Below are 16,776 nucleotides of genomic sequence, written 5' to 3'. Positions count from 1 at the left end.
AAACAAGCCCTGAGAAATAAAGTCTTGGAAAAGGAATAAAATCTCTGTATAGAAAGTGAATGGGAGAAGAAATGTCCACCAGGGAAGGAAAACCCTTGGTGAGTAGATTCATTGCCCAGTAGAGACCTGGCACAGATGTCCTCTCCCTGAATTTAGCAGTAAAGCCACAGTTTGAGAAAGCAGCAGTATTCTCATTGAAACCTTCCTATGGGTTGTCCAGGTGCTGCCTGGAAATAGGACTATGGGACAAGTTTTTGGGATCTTTCCTCATGTGAGGGATGTGGAGTTAAAGCTCACTGAACTGTACTGCAGAGATCACACCACACATTAAGTAGCTGATGTGGAAGAAGGTGTATTTTATCTGCTCACTTTTTGTTCGAAAACCCAAAGTGTGGAAAGTGAGTTTTACTTGAGTTTACAAAGATAAATCCTTGAGAACTCACTCGTATTTCAGTCCAGGGAATACCAACCAAATTAGAGGCATAATTTTATAACACTGTTTTAAAAATGGGGAAAAAAAATTGTTGCAAGGAAAAAACAGTATAACTTTAAGTGTTCTGCATGGCATTTTGAAAAGATAAAGAAAATAGTGTTACTTGTGAGCTCTAATAACTGTAGTTTGGCTCTTTTAAGTAGCAGAAGAATTAGACAGGCTTTGACAATACTGGTGATGTGCTAAAGAAAGAGTGTGCCCACAGATTCACCTTTTTCCCAATTACTTTGATAAGTATTCTCTCTCTCATGAACGATTATATCTGAATAAAAATTATTGTTTCTGTGCACTAGAGGGTACTAATCTACTTTAAAAAAAGTGGGAGAGACTTTGTTTAGCAAGAAAAGACAGATTGAAATTTTTTGCAAAATATAGGAATAAGCAAAATGAACAGGAATCCTTTAGCTGGTTCTTTCAGATGTGTTAAAAAATGGTTAGTTTACCCAAAAAGCTCTTTGTAATGGTGAGAAAAAGAATGTGTCTAATTCCACATATTTTTAATTGGACCTTATTTGAATTAGCACTTTTATTTTGCAAGCTGAGAGCACACACTGAAATCTATAATTTAAAAAATAGGTTATTGAGTACAGGGAGAGCTTCTTCTCTATTCCTCCCTATGAATTGTATCATATTTTTATTGTCTGTTATGCAGAATGCAGCCTCTTAACTCTTCTTTGTTTGCATTAAAATCCTTAATCTCTTCGCCATTATGAAGATGTGCTGGGTCTTAACTCTTCCCCACTCCTGCCCTGGTGTATTAACTAGGTAACTAGGTATTTCAATCAAGTGTCAGAGTATGCATATATATAATGTGTGTGTGTGTGTGTGTGTGTGTGTGTGTGTGTGTGTGTGTGTGTGTGTGTATATGCAGTTTCTCAGTGGCTTAAGGTGAAGAAATCTGCTGGCAGGTTGTACTTCAAAACTATAATAATTCCACCATACACCCACCTAATATAATCACCAATACTGGAGGGTTTTATTTCTATATTAAAAAGCATGCACTGAATGGATACCTTCAAATTCCTTACTGACAGACCAGGAGAGCTGGAATTACTCATTCAGTATTTATATGTGACTTGACCCCAGTTAGAAATAGCTCAAGCTGCTTTTTTGCCAACCATATGCTGGTAGCAGCTTCTACAAAGTACAAGCAATTACAAATCCAGGCAGTAGTGACTTTCAGTCCTTACGCAAAACCCAGAACTGAGAACAAGTCTCACAGGCTTTCAGCATAAAGCTTAAACAAGAATCCTGCATGACTCATGGTAATAGTTGTCCCAAATAAATCAAATTTTTGCTACATTCACAATTCTTTCCAATCTCCCTGACCTAAAGAAACCATTATGAAAACAAAGTGCAAATTCAGGCAAACTTTCGTTTCAAATTCCAGGACTTTTCTGCACTTGTTGCAAACGAGACTATTAGTTGTTTTGAGGCGATATTTATTTATATTTAAGATAGGACATTCCTTTAATTTCCTAATTTTTCAGTTTTCAAAGTAAAATCCAGTGGATCTTTTTGATTAACTTCATAACTTTCAACAAAAATTAAAACCAACCTGAACCAATCGAAGACATACTAGCTCAAAACCACACAGCACCCTCTGCACTCTATGCAAAGAAACTCAAACATAATGCAAACAAATTAAATAACCAAGGATACACTAAATAGTATAAACACAAACAAAAAAAAAATACATTGAACAGAGCAACAGAAAATATCAGAAGTTTCTGAAGATACATAGAATGCTAGCTACCTCTTTAAAGATGAAATATATTTACATATATTTATTGTATATATTTATCTCATTTCCTAGACTAAAACCCGTCATCAAGAGATGTATCAGAAGCTTTTCAGTCAATGTAGTAATTATTCATCTTCCTCAGATCACCTCACAGGTTATTCCAGACAGACACAAAATATTCCATAAATGTGCATTTCTGTTTTAATCTACAAGTTGTTTCCTGGTTTTCAGCACTAGAATAATTAGAAAACATAATTAATGGAAAATTAGTTGTCTGGCTCAAATTTATAGTGATATCAACCATTTAAAAAGTTGGGCAGCAGATTAATAACAGCAGCAGTTATCCAAATAAATAGGTGAAAGTAATCCTATGGCAGGATGCTAAATACTAACAGTGCTAAATGCTGCCAGAAGAAACGTCAGTTATTGTCAGATCATAAAAAATATTCAATGCCTTTACATATTGCTTTAGTTACCATCTTCACATACACAGTAAGACAGGAGTTCAAGCTTACCTCTTTGTGCAGCACAAGGCATCCAACACAAGAGCAGAGCTGTGTAGCCCAGGAATAACATTCTAGAGATTCAAAAACTCAGCAAACACATCCAGTATTGCAGCCTACTTTTTTTTATTACTTTGTGTTATTTCCACTCCTTTTTCACTTAACTGGTCCATGGACTGACCTTGCAAAACATTTATACTCCGATTTCAGCAGTCACTTCCCCTAAACCTCTTGCAACACACATGTTTCTTTTTTTTAAACCCCCTCTCTAAACCTTGCTAAATGAATAAACAAACAAATGCCTGGCAATTTAGGTCAACACATTCCTTTCCCTGTGGTCTGCTTGTTTTTACATCACACTTTTTTTCCCCCATATTTATCCCTTCCATGATCATATAGGGTTATATCTTTTGATACCTAAATGTTATACAAATAAATTATTTTATTTAAATTTATTTTATTTATACAAATAAATTATTTATTGTGTATGGTATGCTTAGTTAGAAAACAAACTCATGTTAATTGTGTGTAAAAATGAACTTCTCTACACATATAATTCAAAATATATGTTGCAAAAAATCAAAAAGCAGGCAAAAGTACAGAGTGACTTAGGGGTCACTCACTGGTTCTTATAGAAGATCACCAATTGCCCACAGCAAAAGAAATGTATTTGGTCATATTCCTCATTAAATAAACCCAGGTGATGTTGAAGCACCTCAGTATCACATGAGAAATGATAAGATGGAGGAGATTTGAATGGATTGTAACATAGATAATGAACTTCCCAAAGAAAAATATAAAACTATACAAAAAGATCTATATGCCTAACAAAGGAACTTCTCATGGTTTTATGTAAGCAATGGTCTAATCAACAGTTTCATGATAGGTCATGGCTTCACAAGTGTTCTCCAGTGGAAATGTAGATCATATGAAAAGAATTATTTGAGACTGAGAATTAGGGGGGGAAAATGTAATAGTACTAAGTGCTCACAGGAGATGGACATAAAACAGCTACAGGCCAGATGCCCAACAGTGGTGATGTCTGACTGGATGGAGCACACACAGATCCATCTTGTATTTGTTCCCAAAAACACACATAACATTTCCTTAAAAATCATTAGCTTAGGTACTGTGCTGCTATAAAATAAAAACGAGTGTCTACAGAACACATCTCAAACCTGAATTCTACAGCACTTACAGCAGTTAAAACTTTTTATCTTCTTAAAATGCAGGTGGAATATTTTTTTTAACTTTAGGCTGTGTTTTCAGCCACCAATTCTAAGAAATGGTCTTAGTAAAACTGGTATTCATCTGTTTCTCCTACAGAAATGACTTCAGAGAGCAAAATGTCTCTTCCTTTCTCTTCCCCTTGACAAATGACTCTTGTGGAGAATGAACTCTAACCGTTTTCTATGACCCTGGGATGATTGATCTGCATCCAGTTTGCAGCTACTGGTGCACACCTCATCAGGGAATGCATATTTAATGCATCTATCCAAGTTGCAATTTCTATAGTTTTAAGTATTAAATAGTCTGATGTAATGAAGCTTAAACTGCTTCAGGTTTTGTCAAAATGCTTTTGGGTTATTAAACCACTTGTCAAATAATTATGGGCTTGAAACACAGTCAAAGATACTTTCAGGTACAGCTGAACCAGAACTGGAATTGAAATGTACTGTAAATTTCCTGACTGCTTTCTATAAATACAGGCATTGCTAAAACTATTTAAGCTAAAAGATAACATCAGCATGTAAAAACAGATATAAAATGTCTATGAATAAATTTAAGCTGAAAATTAGAAGACTCAGCTGGTAAAGCTTTGAAGCAATATTTGTATACGCATAACATAGGCCTATACAAGGAAACCATCTTCCATCACAAAGCAAGGGACCAGACTCAGTCCATCCCAGTCCTGGGTTTGTGATGTTCTTAGGTCATTGATTAAACTCACCCCAAGCAAATGAAAATAGAATTGGTATCTTAAACTTTCTTTCCTTCCTCACCTCTTCCATGGGCTATTAGTTCAAAATCTATTGTCTTTAATTGGGGTCTCACTTTGTTTAGCCACCTCCAGTCTCCACCAAAACAGAGCACACAGACAAACCATGCCTCAGGACTTCTAAGGTAAGGAAAAAACCCTTCATCTTTAGAGTTTACTTCTAACTCATGAGAAAGGCAGAAACATCTAAGTAGTAATGCAACCAAAGACAGCTGGATTTTATCTAAGGAAGCTGCTTTGAGAACTGGTATGACTGCACTCAAAATACTGCTGTGGACACAGACAGACAGAATATCACCATATATTCCCTGTACAAGCAAAACTGCGTGTCAAGGTGTGAGATCATAGGAAAGTACAGGTTGGAAGTTATCTTGCCTAAAATGCCTCCACAAAGCAGAGTCAGTGTGTGGTCAGAATAAGTTACTCAGGTTTTTATTAGTTCCTTACTCAACATGGAGGCTTAACATCAAAGTTCAAAGTGTTTGTTTAAACCAGAATAATTTTGAGAACAGTGTTTGGAAGCCATTTTGCATTAGGGAAACTGATCTGAGAAAGTCAATGTATTCCATAGAGGACTAATGATAACTGGTAATAGGAGCTTAATTAGCCACAGCTGAAATAGCATCTCTGGCCAGTATAATTTCAGTATGTTCTAACAGCATGCTAGCTGTCACACTTTAGTTTAATGACCTCATTAGAGCACACAGAAGTCTAGCATCAACCACAGCTTTGCCCAACAATTATCATGAAAATGTCCTATCCCACTGTATTAATAGTGAGATTGTCTTTGCAACCTCAGTATTTGTATCTCCTCCTACCGGCACACAACTTCTGTGACTCATAATTACATTAACACATCATGTAACAGCTACAATCATAACCTAAGGCTGTGACAGGGGAAGACTGCTCAGTTCATTTAAACCAAATCATAATCAAACTGGTTTATTGATTTATTTATAGAACACAATTAACCGGCAATCAGTGGAATATACTTTCAGGTTCAGTATGGGAAATACACTTTTCAACAAAATGTTAATAAACACCTAAGAAACAAAGAACCTTTCTTCACTAATCCTCCAAAGTTCTAATCATGCACACAAAGGTGTGCACTCATGGTTATACACACAGTTTCCCTCTCACAGGTACCCCTGTAGGAAATGTGGGTACTTATTGTGTGCTTTGCTTCTCCTTGCCACCTGCTAATGCACACAGCAGCAGGGAGGAAGCACCACATCCCCAGCTGGGAGTCCATACCTGTTGCACCTGCCCAGTCACTGCCAGAGCTGGATGAAGGCTGCTGGCATGTCCACACAGAATTTTTGATGCCGGGGATGAACAACAAACAGTGTCAAACCCACCTCTCCTGTTTTTTGACCACTTGCTCCATTACCACTGTTTTCCCTCTTATTACAATTTCATTTGTCCCATACTGTGGGAAATGGAAAGATAGAAACTTCCACAGATACTGAAGGGTTTGATTTACAGCCTTGGAAAAAGCTTGAGTTAATATAATAATAAAGGTTCACAGACATTAAGTGGAGAAATTATAAACTTATGTTCCTATAGTTGCAAATAAAAATATGCCTTAAGTAAATAAGAAATTGTATTGAGTAAGATGGTGAAGAGTTTTTAACTGTAATAGTGTGATTTTATAGACTAACCTAGGAATCTAGAAGTTACAATAAGAAACATATGTGTGTACGTGACCTAGCAGTCTATTGGGAAAAAAGCAGATGCAGTGAGGCAGAACTTAGCAAAGGTCATAGGTGATTAAGTAAAACCAACTCCAGGTCAATTGTCTATTGGACCAAAATGTTACACATTGCTCTGTAAAGAAGAAACTCATGACTACCTTTGAGCTATGGATGACTTGTTACTCCTCAAAATCTCACGCCTTCAAACTGTGACCTGATCTGATGTATTTGAGCAATAAATTGACTTAATAGCACTGGAGATACCATCCCTAGTTAATTATGGTCTGACGCCATACATTTCTTTCCAAATTGCCTCTTCCCATATTTCAGAACTCACTTGGTAATTCCCTAGTGGGTTGTCATCCCCTTTAACAGGATCAGCTGTGGCATAGACACTCTCAGAAAGGTTTGGATGCTTGAACTTGCATTCCTGTCTTAACAGCTGTTTCTGTTCAGGCCATTTTACCAAGAATGGGTCATGGGAGTATACTTGCAAACAGAAACACAATATTTGGAATTTTTTAGGAATATACCTTCAGCTTCTTCTAAGGTAAATTAGAGAACAGCACATGCTTAGACAGGAGCTATATCATGTCAAATTCCAAAAGTAATATAAACCCACTTCTGATCACTTGTGTTTAAGTACCACCTCATTCTCCTGCCTTGGTGCTCTGTACTCAAAATTGAAGTGAAAATTACTTGAAAGGGTGTTCTTTGCAAAAAAAAGATGTTCTCCTATATAAAAGCAGCTGTCACTAACCCTACTTTTAAATGAAAAAAGTCCTCCTACTCACAGCCAAGTGAAGATTTACTAGAAGGCAATTCCCAGGTTATCATCATTTCCCAGCAGCTTGCTCTTCTGTGACGCAGTGCTGCTGTTCTCTTGTTCCTACAGCTCCTTTCTAGGTCACCACAAATGCCAGAGGGCCAGGGTGCACCCGGCCCCAGGTGGCCTTGAAGTGTGCACTGTGCACTTTCCCTGTGCTGCGATGGCTTCGCACAGAAGAATAAAAGGATCAGGTTGTGTTGGATACCCTGTGTCTGAAACAATTCTCTAAAGATTGTGCTTGCAGTGCAGAGTCCTGCTCACTGGGCTATGGAAAACATGCCTTCTACCTACCAACACTGCAGTTTAATTAAGTATGTGAAACCACCTCTTTTTGGTAATGCTATCAACGGAATTATCAAATTTGAAATCCCTCATTTCACTTTCTGCCCTAGCTTTGGAGCTTTACACTGACCTTAAAACTCTGTTCTCACTTTGGGCTATTTCAGTCTGTTACTGTTTCTGAATCACTATCAAACCTCGCATGCCACAAGAACAGTCTGCTACTGCACAGCCATTTAAAAAAACAGGCATCAAGTGGAAAGATAGGAGGACTCCAAGAACATTTTTTCCTCTTAAGTTTAAACAATTCCAAATATTGCAGCATTGCACTCTGCAAGGTATATCAGACAAAATAAAGAGATATTCAAAACAGACAATAAAATTAAATAGGATAAATAATGATTTAAAGGTATGCAAGAATAGCAAGATTTGCTTAGAATGAAATAGTCCTTTAAAAGAAACAAAACAACAACATGGAGCAGTCTGGAGCTTGTAAAAAATTATGATTATGATGTTTTTTCTCAAGTTTTATTACATATCAGTAGTATTCCCCCAATGGCTGCACTTTTCTAAAGAACAATTAAAGTTACCAACTCTCCCTGTTACTAGTCCAGCATACAACCCAGCTACCTAGCAAGGAGGTGAGCAAGCATTTCTTTCTGCAGAAACTTACTTGCCTACACTGTCACTTTTATGCTATGGTAGTACTCAGACCCCACCCCCAGACTGTATTGTAAAATTGAGAATAAACCAAAAATGGGCCTTATCCCCAAAAGCCAAGAATCCAGTAAGGTAACAAAAGTAAGTGTAAACTAGCAAACAAAAAAAGGGACAAACTCAATAAGCTCACGTTGCCCTAACTCTCTAGCAACTCCTTTTTAAGAAAGGGATGTGAAAGAAAAGTGAGATTACAGTGACAATTCCTTTGCAGCAAGAGAGAAGTAAGAAAATGATGATGCTTTCAAATTTTAATGTGTGTGAACAGAGGCTATTAGGGAAAGATGCAAGACAAGTAATCATCTGAATAAGAAACGATACAAAATAATAAGACAGAGTATATGCAGTTGTTGGAGTTGAAATGGAAATAAACAGTTGCACCTTGATCAGTTTTAGTGTTACAGTCACAAAAAAGAAGAAAAAACGGGCTGCCCTTAACCCAGAAGCAACTGACACACAAAATGGGCCTAAGAAATTGCATTTTAGATTACACAAAGAAAATGTGCAAGAAGGAGATATTGTGGAGGTAAGGTTCGAAAAGCAAAATCTCAAACTGCTGTGGGCTCTACACGTTACACTACTCAGCAACATCCCTTAGCTTTCCATGAGCCTCAAGAAACACAAATACTGGGTAAAGGTAAACCAAAGGCTATAGAACTTCCAGGTCATTCTGCTCTCCTCCAACTCAACTCCCACTTTGGCATCCTGGCCAAGGTCCATTGCTAAGGCCTATCAGTATGCAGTAGTTTTAAAAATTCAAAATTGCAGTCAATGATTTTAAATCCATTCAGACATTCACTGATGTAGTCTTTAGTCCTACACATCACTAAATAACAATCCTGTACCAAGAGTGTGCTCTCTGTTTACACACCTCTAACCAGGTTTTGCTCCTGATTTAATTTAATCTCTCAGATCCAATCAAATTCCAGGATGCTGAGACTCAGTCCAGCACACCAAATTTTAGTCTGATACAGCACTTGTACTTCAGATTTGAGATTCCTTTTGCAGCCGATGGTCTGAAAGCCTCAGGGGAAAAAAAATTAAAAATTATGGCAACAAACTTCTCAAAAAAGTAAAAAATGTTGTTTTCTAACTGAGAAGTATACCTTTCTTAATGCTGAAATTCAGTTTTCTGATGTAAGGAATATTTATCAGCATGGACTCTTCAGACTTTCATCTAGGTACATTTTAACAGATGTTGTCGTGATTTTTCTACAGACTATTTTGGAAGTGAAACTGCAGACAAAGTAAATAAAAAGTTATTGAAGTACAGTTTACTAATCTAAACCCCAAATACTTTTTGAACTCTGAATGCTGAGTCCCTAAATATTCTATTCAGCTGCCAAAGGTACAGAACTGTTCCATGGACTGCCAGTACTCTAGAACTAGTTCCCTGTTCTAGTCTTAAACCCAAAGCCACACAGACATACTTGAGTGAGAACTGATCACCTGGTAGAAATGTGAGAGTTCCAAAGTTCCCAATAGCAACACAAACATCCTTAACTATTAATTATTAATTATTCTTATTCTTCTTAATTATAATTATTCTTAATTATGGGGAAGAAAAACAAAAATTTTAAAAAAAGAGACTTGGGAAAAAAAACAAAAATGAGCTTGATTTATTTTTTTAGCCAATCAGTTTCTCAGCCTACCCTTTAGCAATCTAACCCTTTAGTAACACCAACAGACAAATAAAAAATAAACACACAAACTCTGCAAAGAGGGAATTTCCACTGAACATTTTCCACTGCAGCTCAGACTACCCCTTACAGTGTCTTGTAATAGTCTAGTGCATGACTGCTGAGTTACCAGAATGCCATCCAGACAATACCGACTATCTTCCTTGAAAGGACAACAAATAAAAGTTACTCATGTTACAGAACTCTTTAAAAGGATTACCGTTCATTTGCATAAACACCTCATCCTTCTTCACCCTTTTATTTAAAAATTTATATTTACCAGTGTTCTTTCTTCCCCCAATCTGAGACTATTATTTAGGAGATTAAAAACAACAGTTGAGATGATAAGCTTATCAGCTGGGGATGATAAGTCTCTGAGTCATGCTAGACATTTAAAAAGCAATGGAGGGAACAGAGCAGAACTGTGTCTGACAGGACTATTTCAGCACTTCAATGCTGAGGACCAGCAACACATTCAGAGATTGAAATAGAGCACTTTATCATGGACAAGTTGTTTCTCTAACTCCCTTCAATAAAGTTTGTCTCTGTTTTACCCTGAATTATTTTAGGTATCAGTATCATCACTAAAGAATATCCCAGTGAATATCAAGAGTTAAACTGATTCATTATAAAGAGAACTTTGCAAGCGTTTTGAGCAAAATATCAAAACCTAACCTGACAATCTGATGTACTTTATTAGAAAGGCAGAACATCTTGAATTAAGAACAGTATTAATATATATTAATATATATTTAATATATAATTATATATATATAATTAATATATTAATATATTTCCCTCCATAAACACTGCAACTGTTCAAAAAATCCAGAAGCCATTTGCATTGCTTCAATCTATTTTACCTACATGCCATCACAAATATGGTAACCTAAAAAGAAAAAAACCAAATACCTTTATTTTGTTCTTTCTGTACCTTAGTATAATTCAGGATTTAAATCCAATCACTAGCAGTAAACTCATTTACGCAGTTCTTAAACACCCTCTCTTTATCAGACTTCAGAACCAACTACTGAGAGCTATCCACATGTACCTACTCACTTTGAAAAAAAAAAAAAAAAATGGATTAAAGTCTATTTTCAGCCCCCAAGTTCAGGGTCACAGATGCTTCTGACATTTCTCAGGGCCAGAACCTTCCCAAAAGTACAAACCTATGTTTGCTCCTGAGTGTTGCTCACAGCTTCTGTTTTACACAAACACCTAACAAGGAACACCTGGCTCTAGCATGGTGACCCAGTATAATGGTTCATAACCAGCCCCTGTCTCCAAGCAGATGACTCATGTCTCCTCTGCTTGAAGACAAAAGTTTCCTAAGTGTTTTGAGTCACTAATCAAAATATTGGATTTAGCTAACTAAAAGCCCCTTTCTGCCCAATTTTATACACTTAGAGATTTTCAGAGAGATCAGACAACATATTGTAAAAACACATTTTACATCGCAAATAATTTCTATTACTTGGGAGCACAGAATTAGGCATCTGCATAAATTGCATGACTGTAGTCTAGGCAATGAGTTTGTTTTCTATTAGCTCTGCTCAACTGCTCACCAGGTTGCTCATTTCCCAGTCAGTTATTACCTGTCTGAAGTGCATTTCCATGGTAGAAAAAGAGCAAAAGCTTCTCCTGCTGCTTAGCTCCTCAAGTATGAAAACACACGTTAAATTAAACAATTCAGGTAGAAAAATTAATGAGGCTGCTACAAGATAGAGTAGAAACACAATTAATTTCTCAGCCAGTCTAGGATTCATAGACTTCAGAAAAGGACTGCAGTCAGCCTAACTGCTTTGCTTTTATGACAAAACATTACAACGTACAGGCTTCACCCCACCTCAAGTTTTGGTAAGATGAAAGCTATTAAGTCAGAGAAAGGAAACAATGTTTTCTTTCCAGAGAGAGCCCCTTTAACTGGAGCAGCAGCTGAGAAAGAATGAAGTGGGCAGCACATAACAAATATTCTAAAGAAAGATGCTGGACTTTTTTTAAAATGATACTTTTAGAGAGTTCTGACCTCAAAACACAGCATGATACAACTGGCAAGAATATGGATGCAGAATAATTCACTATTTTATTTATTTCCCATATCAGCCAAAGCAAAGAGAAAATTACCTTTGAATTCTCGCCACATATATGTATCTGTTTTGCTTCACCTAACAAGGCTTTCTGAGAAGCATATTGTAAATGCTGAGTGCAGCAAGCTGTGAAAAAGGGTAAGCATCATACTCTAGTGATCCCAACACCTTGTAGGGTCTGGGACTCTGCAGCTCTCTAAAGAAACAGCAATCACCAAAGCTGTGCTTAAGAGCTCTGTGCTAAAGAAGCAAGGAAGGATGCAATGACTGTAACAACAGCAGAGACAATCTGAGTCCTGAATTGAGCTACCTATTGGTTACCTGAGGAAATCTTTGCATCACAGCATGGAGCTCAGAGCTGAATTCTCAGCATGGTACATTGCTACGTGATACACTTCAGGCTGCCATACTTGAGCTGATCCTGCATGTCCAGCTTTTAGCCAGTTTACCTTCCACACAGAAATCCAGCTGAATGGAAAATACAAGGTTCACTCTTCAATATACCAAATAAATCCATGCAAACACCTTATTAAATATATGGTGTTTAAACCACATTTAGGAAATAAATTATTTTTTATCACTTAGCTCCTGATCCAGCAAAATCTAAATGTGACTATAAAAATTGACCAGTATTAAGATTAAGCATGACTTAATTCTAGGAAACAACTGCTAAAACTGAATAGTTTAGGTGAAGAGCTAATCAAGGAAAGCTAATCAGGACAGGCTGCAGAAATTGCAGTATTGTCAGTGTTTACTAAACCTGTTTATTAGAAGTGTTTAGTAGAACACTAGATGATTAGTATGAAAGTCTAGATTAAAGTAACCCTTTAAGGGCAAAGCTAGAAACATTATTATCTTAGTGACAGTCCATTCAATCAAATAATCATATAGGTATTTCGTGCTTTATCAGTGAAACATGGAATTACAATACTTTTAGTACTGTATCACACTTTCAAGCATTACCTGCAAGTCTCAACCATGGCAATAGTTCAATAGTTCAACTTCTCTTTTTTTTTTACAGGGCATGCACCACCTGCTACGTCCAAGAGCAATCAAGCTCTTCCCAATTAAGCAGACGCAAAAATTGACCAAACGCTTAGCCCAGTCACACCTGGCGTTTCAGAGGAGCTGGCACTGACCAGGTGTGTCAGGTTAACACAGGGCAGCAGACAAGGCTGTAGCAGCCCCAGCCGCCCTCAGATGACCCCACCATCTCTAACACGCGGGGTTATGCGTTTGCTACCTATGGTAAAACCCCCGTTCCTCACGTTTCGGGGCCTACAGAAAAGCACCCCTGAGGGAGCCCCGGGAGAAGGGGAGGCGGCAGGAAGCTGCTGGCGGGGCGAGGCGGCTGCCGAGTACCGCCCGGTGCGGGGCTGCCGGCCCGGCCGTGGCACGGCCCTTTGTTGTGGGCCGCGGCGGCGCGCTCGCCGATCGCTGTGAGGGTGGGCGTGGGCGGGGGGCGGTCGCGCCGCCGCCGAGGCCGCCGCCCGCCGGCACCTGCCTCCCCCCGCGGCGGGACTTGCTTCCCGGGGTCGAGAGGCTCTCCCCGAGCCGCAGGGGACCGCGGGGACAGCTCCGCGGCGCCTTTGTGCGGGGCCAGCCCGCTCCGCGCCGCTGCTGCTGCGCCGGGTTCTGTCCGCCACACGCCCGGGCGAGTCCGGCCGCTCCTCGGGCAGCGCCGCGGGGCTTCCCCTCTCTCCCAGCCGGCCCCCTGCCTCCCGCTCCGGGCAGCATGGTGGACCTGGACAGCGAGGTGCCGCCGCTGCCACCGCGGTACCGCTTTCGGGACTTGCTGCTGGGCGACCAGGGCTGGCAGAGCGACGACAGGTGAGCCCGGGGCACGGTGTCCCCGGCGGGATCGCGGGGCCGGGCAGCGCTCCCCGAGGGCACCTCCGCCCACGGGAGCGCAGCCCCGGGGGAAACTTCGCCGGGAATGGGGTGCGAGGGCTGCCGAGGGGCTGCGGTGCCGCGCCCCGCCCGCAGCCGGAGAGAGCCGGGCCGGCGCCCCTGAGCGGGCACCCCGCAGGCTCCGGAGCGCTCCCGCCGGCGGCCGAGCCTTGTCCTGCCCCGTGGCACGGCAGGAGCAGGACAGGATCGTCTCTCTGCGATAACGTTCACAGAGGGACCGTCCCAAACGAAACATTTCCCTTTTGTCCAAAGGCTAATTGCTGGATGTCTTCGCTGTACTATACCCAGGCTTCTTCACATGCAGTTTCTTTCCATGCTGGGATCCTAGGCATGGACGCACCTACCATGATTTTATTCCTTTATGCATTCTTTCAAGTCTGTCAGCATCTTTAATCACACCCGATAGAAAAAGATTTGTTTCAAGTCAAATGTTGTCCTTAAAAATCAAAAACAAAGAACCCTTTATGTTAAAAGAAACAAGCAAACCAGGAATGTGTGTTCATTTTCAAAATGTTGAATGAACAGCACCCCAGCATCATTCCACTCTGCTGGACCATACAACCTCGTGTCTCAATAGACTATTATTCGATACCAACTTGCAAAATTATGTGTCATATCCACTTTGTACTAACACTGTCTTGTAGACAAATGTCAGAAAATCAAAATTGACAACATATTGGATGGATTTTGGTTAAACATGCTTGCATTGTCAGAGTATGTCTTTAACTTGGCAGTCAGAAACTTTGATTTTAATGCTGTTCTACATTGTTCAGATTTTCACTACTTTTCTAAGGAAATATGAATTCTTGTTGATTGATAATCACAAGATCACGCAAATATGTAAGTATACCTTTGTTTAGGAGAATATGCTCTACATTGAAGGAGTTAAACAAGTGGTATTTATTCAGACAGTTATGGAATGGTTAATGACATCTTAATATAGTCACAAAAAATGAATGCTGTTGGTTGGAAATGACAGCACTGTGACTATATAACAGAGAGTTAAATAGTATGTTTATCAAATCATGGTTTTACTGTTTAAAAAATTTTACGTATATTGTAATACAGTCATTACTTCTGATTGCTTGAGATTTTAGAAAATGTAATCTTAGCATCTTATACCTGCATCTTATTTTCTACTGGAATAGAAAAAAACTGCACATCCTTTCTCATTTTAACAATTTTGTTTTGGGTTCTGATGGCTAAAATTCACAAAATATGCCTTTTTCGATTACTCTGGGGTTTAACACTTTTTTCATCTCTAGTTTAAACTTCTGTCAAGCACTTCCAGTTGTTTGACTTGCACTTCATGAAGCTACCTTCTTCTACAGAAGAAGCATGATTTGGTCTGAAATAGCAAATAGTGCAACTGCACAACACAGAGCATCCTTTTAGATATTGTCTATTTCTGGTGTATGTCCATTCAACAAAGTCAAAGTAAATAACCCTTAAAACAGTCTTGATAGCAGAATTATTGCACGAAAGTCTTCCAGAGCATAGTTACCATTTGAAAACTGCAGCAAAGAACTTGTGAAAAATCAATAGTCAATTTTAAATATTGCATTTGTATTCCAACAAGCATTACAAGAAAGATCACTGGCACAATCTGAAATATAAACTCTAAATGGCTTTCTAGATCTTATGCACTGTCCTGTGCTGAGGCTGGACACAGCTGCACAGTGGTAGGGAGGTGTGCAGGGGATTCCCCACAATGCAAACAAGATGGTGTTTTACACAAGGCTGTGATAGCAGCACTCTTTCCTCCTGCTCTGCAAGTTACCATAGCAGTATTTTTGGATACCAGCTTTCCAGTAACTGAACAAGAGCTATTCTTACAAAGATCTTGAGCATTATCTATTGTTTGTCTGTCCAGATTCTTACTTTCCTGAACTGGAGGCTGTCATGTGTAATACTGGAATATTAATTCCTTCCTGTGTTGCTGGAATATTGCTGCTATCCATTATAGAAAAACCATGCATGCTCTGCATAGAAATAGTGTCAAATGGAATATTTAAAATATTTGGCATACTTCCAGAAAATATTGAACGAGAAAGATTGCAGACCTATAGGGACGCTGAGATAAGCTTCTTATTAGTTTGCAATGATTGCTATTATACAAGTATATATTAGTTTTTTCTGCTTTATTGTCTTGTCTTTGCACTCTCAGGTAAATGGTTCTTGGTCAGTTTTGGTGAAGCACATCCTTAGTATTCTATTCTAAGCAGTATGCAATAGAGATATTGCCTTTTTTGTAACCCCTTCAGTTGAATGGATGTTAACTATAAATGGAATATCTGAATATTGAAAGAAAGCTGAAGTAGCCTTAGAGGATGGCTGCACATGATCGAGATAGTTAATTTTAGTTACTGGACTTTGGCTGAGATACTGCAAATATATTTCTGCCTATTTCCAGTTCACTGCAACTTTTTAATTCCACTTTCTCTCAACTCTGATAGTGTGATGTACGCTAAGGTTTTCCATCTGTGTGATCTGTGAACTTCAGATCTGTTACCAGCCAAACTCTATATCTTGTCTTAGTTTGATTCTCTTTTCTGTCTTTCCAGTCTGTTCATCTTTGGGGGATCTCTTTTTCTCCTTCCTTCCTTTATGCCCTTTCTGGAGAAATGCTGGCTTTTTTAGCTGATGGGGCCCATTTTCTGGTTTTCAGATGCTTGTTGGCTTTTTTAGAGTGGAGAGGAGATGGAATTATTCCTCTCATCAGACACGATCCACCCAGGATTCTGTGTCACCAAATCAGTTCTAATAGCATAGTTTGCCATTATTTGTCATGTGGTAGTATGTAATAATAAATATGATTGAAATTATGTGACCTCTCCTCTT

The 16,776-nt window shown here is 38.9% G+C and overlaps 2 protein-coding genes across 20 annotated transcripts in view; one reads left to right on the top strand and one right to left on the bottom strand.

The window, feature by feature from the left end:
- Window positions 1-13,465, bottom strand: part of LOC111933189 (complement factor H) — a 40,403-nt gene extending 26,938 nt beyond the window's left edge. The window contains exons 1-5 of one of the 17 annotated variants that reach the window (XM_086842811.1): window positions 13,268-13,432; window positions 12,346-12,492; window positions 12,062-12,150; window positions 11,533-11,651; window positions 9,365-9,494 (exon numbers count right to left, since the gene is read on the bottom strand). In XM_086842811.1, the coding sequence (XP_086698937.1) occupies window positions 9,365-9,416 (52 nt within the window). In that variant the 5' untranslated portion in view covers window positions 9,417-9,494; window positions 11,533-11,651; window positions 12,062-12,150; window positions 12,346-12,492; window positions 13,268-13,432. Of the gene's footprint in view, window positions 1-2,752; window positions 3,045-7,227; window positions 7,672-9,364; window positions 9,495-10,849; window positions 11,120-11,532; window positions 11,652-12,061; window positions 12,151-12,345; window positions 12,493-12,987 lie in introns of those variants that run through there. The other 16 variants (XM_086842806.1, XM_086842815.1, XM_086842807.1 and 13 more) reach the window with 16 other exon arrangements.
- A 22-nt stretch (window positions 13,466-13,487) lies between these two features.
- The window catches only part of KCNT2 (potassium sodium-activated channel subfamily T member 2), a 129,360-nt gene continuing 126,071 nt past the window's right edge, over window positions 13,488-16,776 (top strand). For all 3 annotated transcript variants that reach the window (XM_086842827.1, XM_086842824.1, XM_086842823.1), the window contains exons 1-2: window positions 13,488-13,590; window positions 13,704-13,854. In XM_086842827.1, coding sequence (XP_086698953.1) covers window positions 13,760-13,854 — 95 coding nt within the window. In that variant the 5' untranslated portion in view covers window positions 13,488-13,590; window positions 13,704-13,759. The remainder of the gene's footprint in view (window positions 13,591-13,703; window positions 13,855-16,776) is intronic.

Source organism: Cyanistes caeruleus, chromosome 9, assembly GCF_971803275.1.
Source record: "Cyanistes caeruleus chromosome 9, bCyaCae1.hap1.1, whole genome shotgun sequence".
In the NCBI taxonomy this organism is placed as follows: domain Eukaryota; kingdom Metazoa; phylum Chordata; class Aves; order Passeriformes; family Paridae; genus Cyanistes; species Cyanistes caeruleus.
The sequence above is the reverse complement of the archived record's forward strand: the minus strand, read 5'-3'. Positions and strand labels throughout refer to the sequence as shown.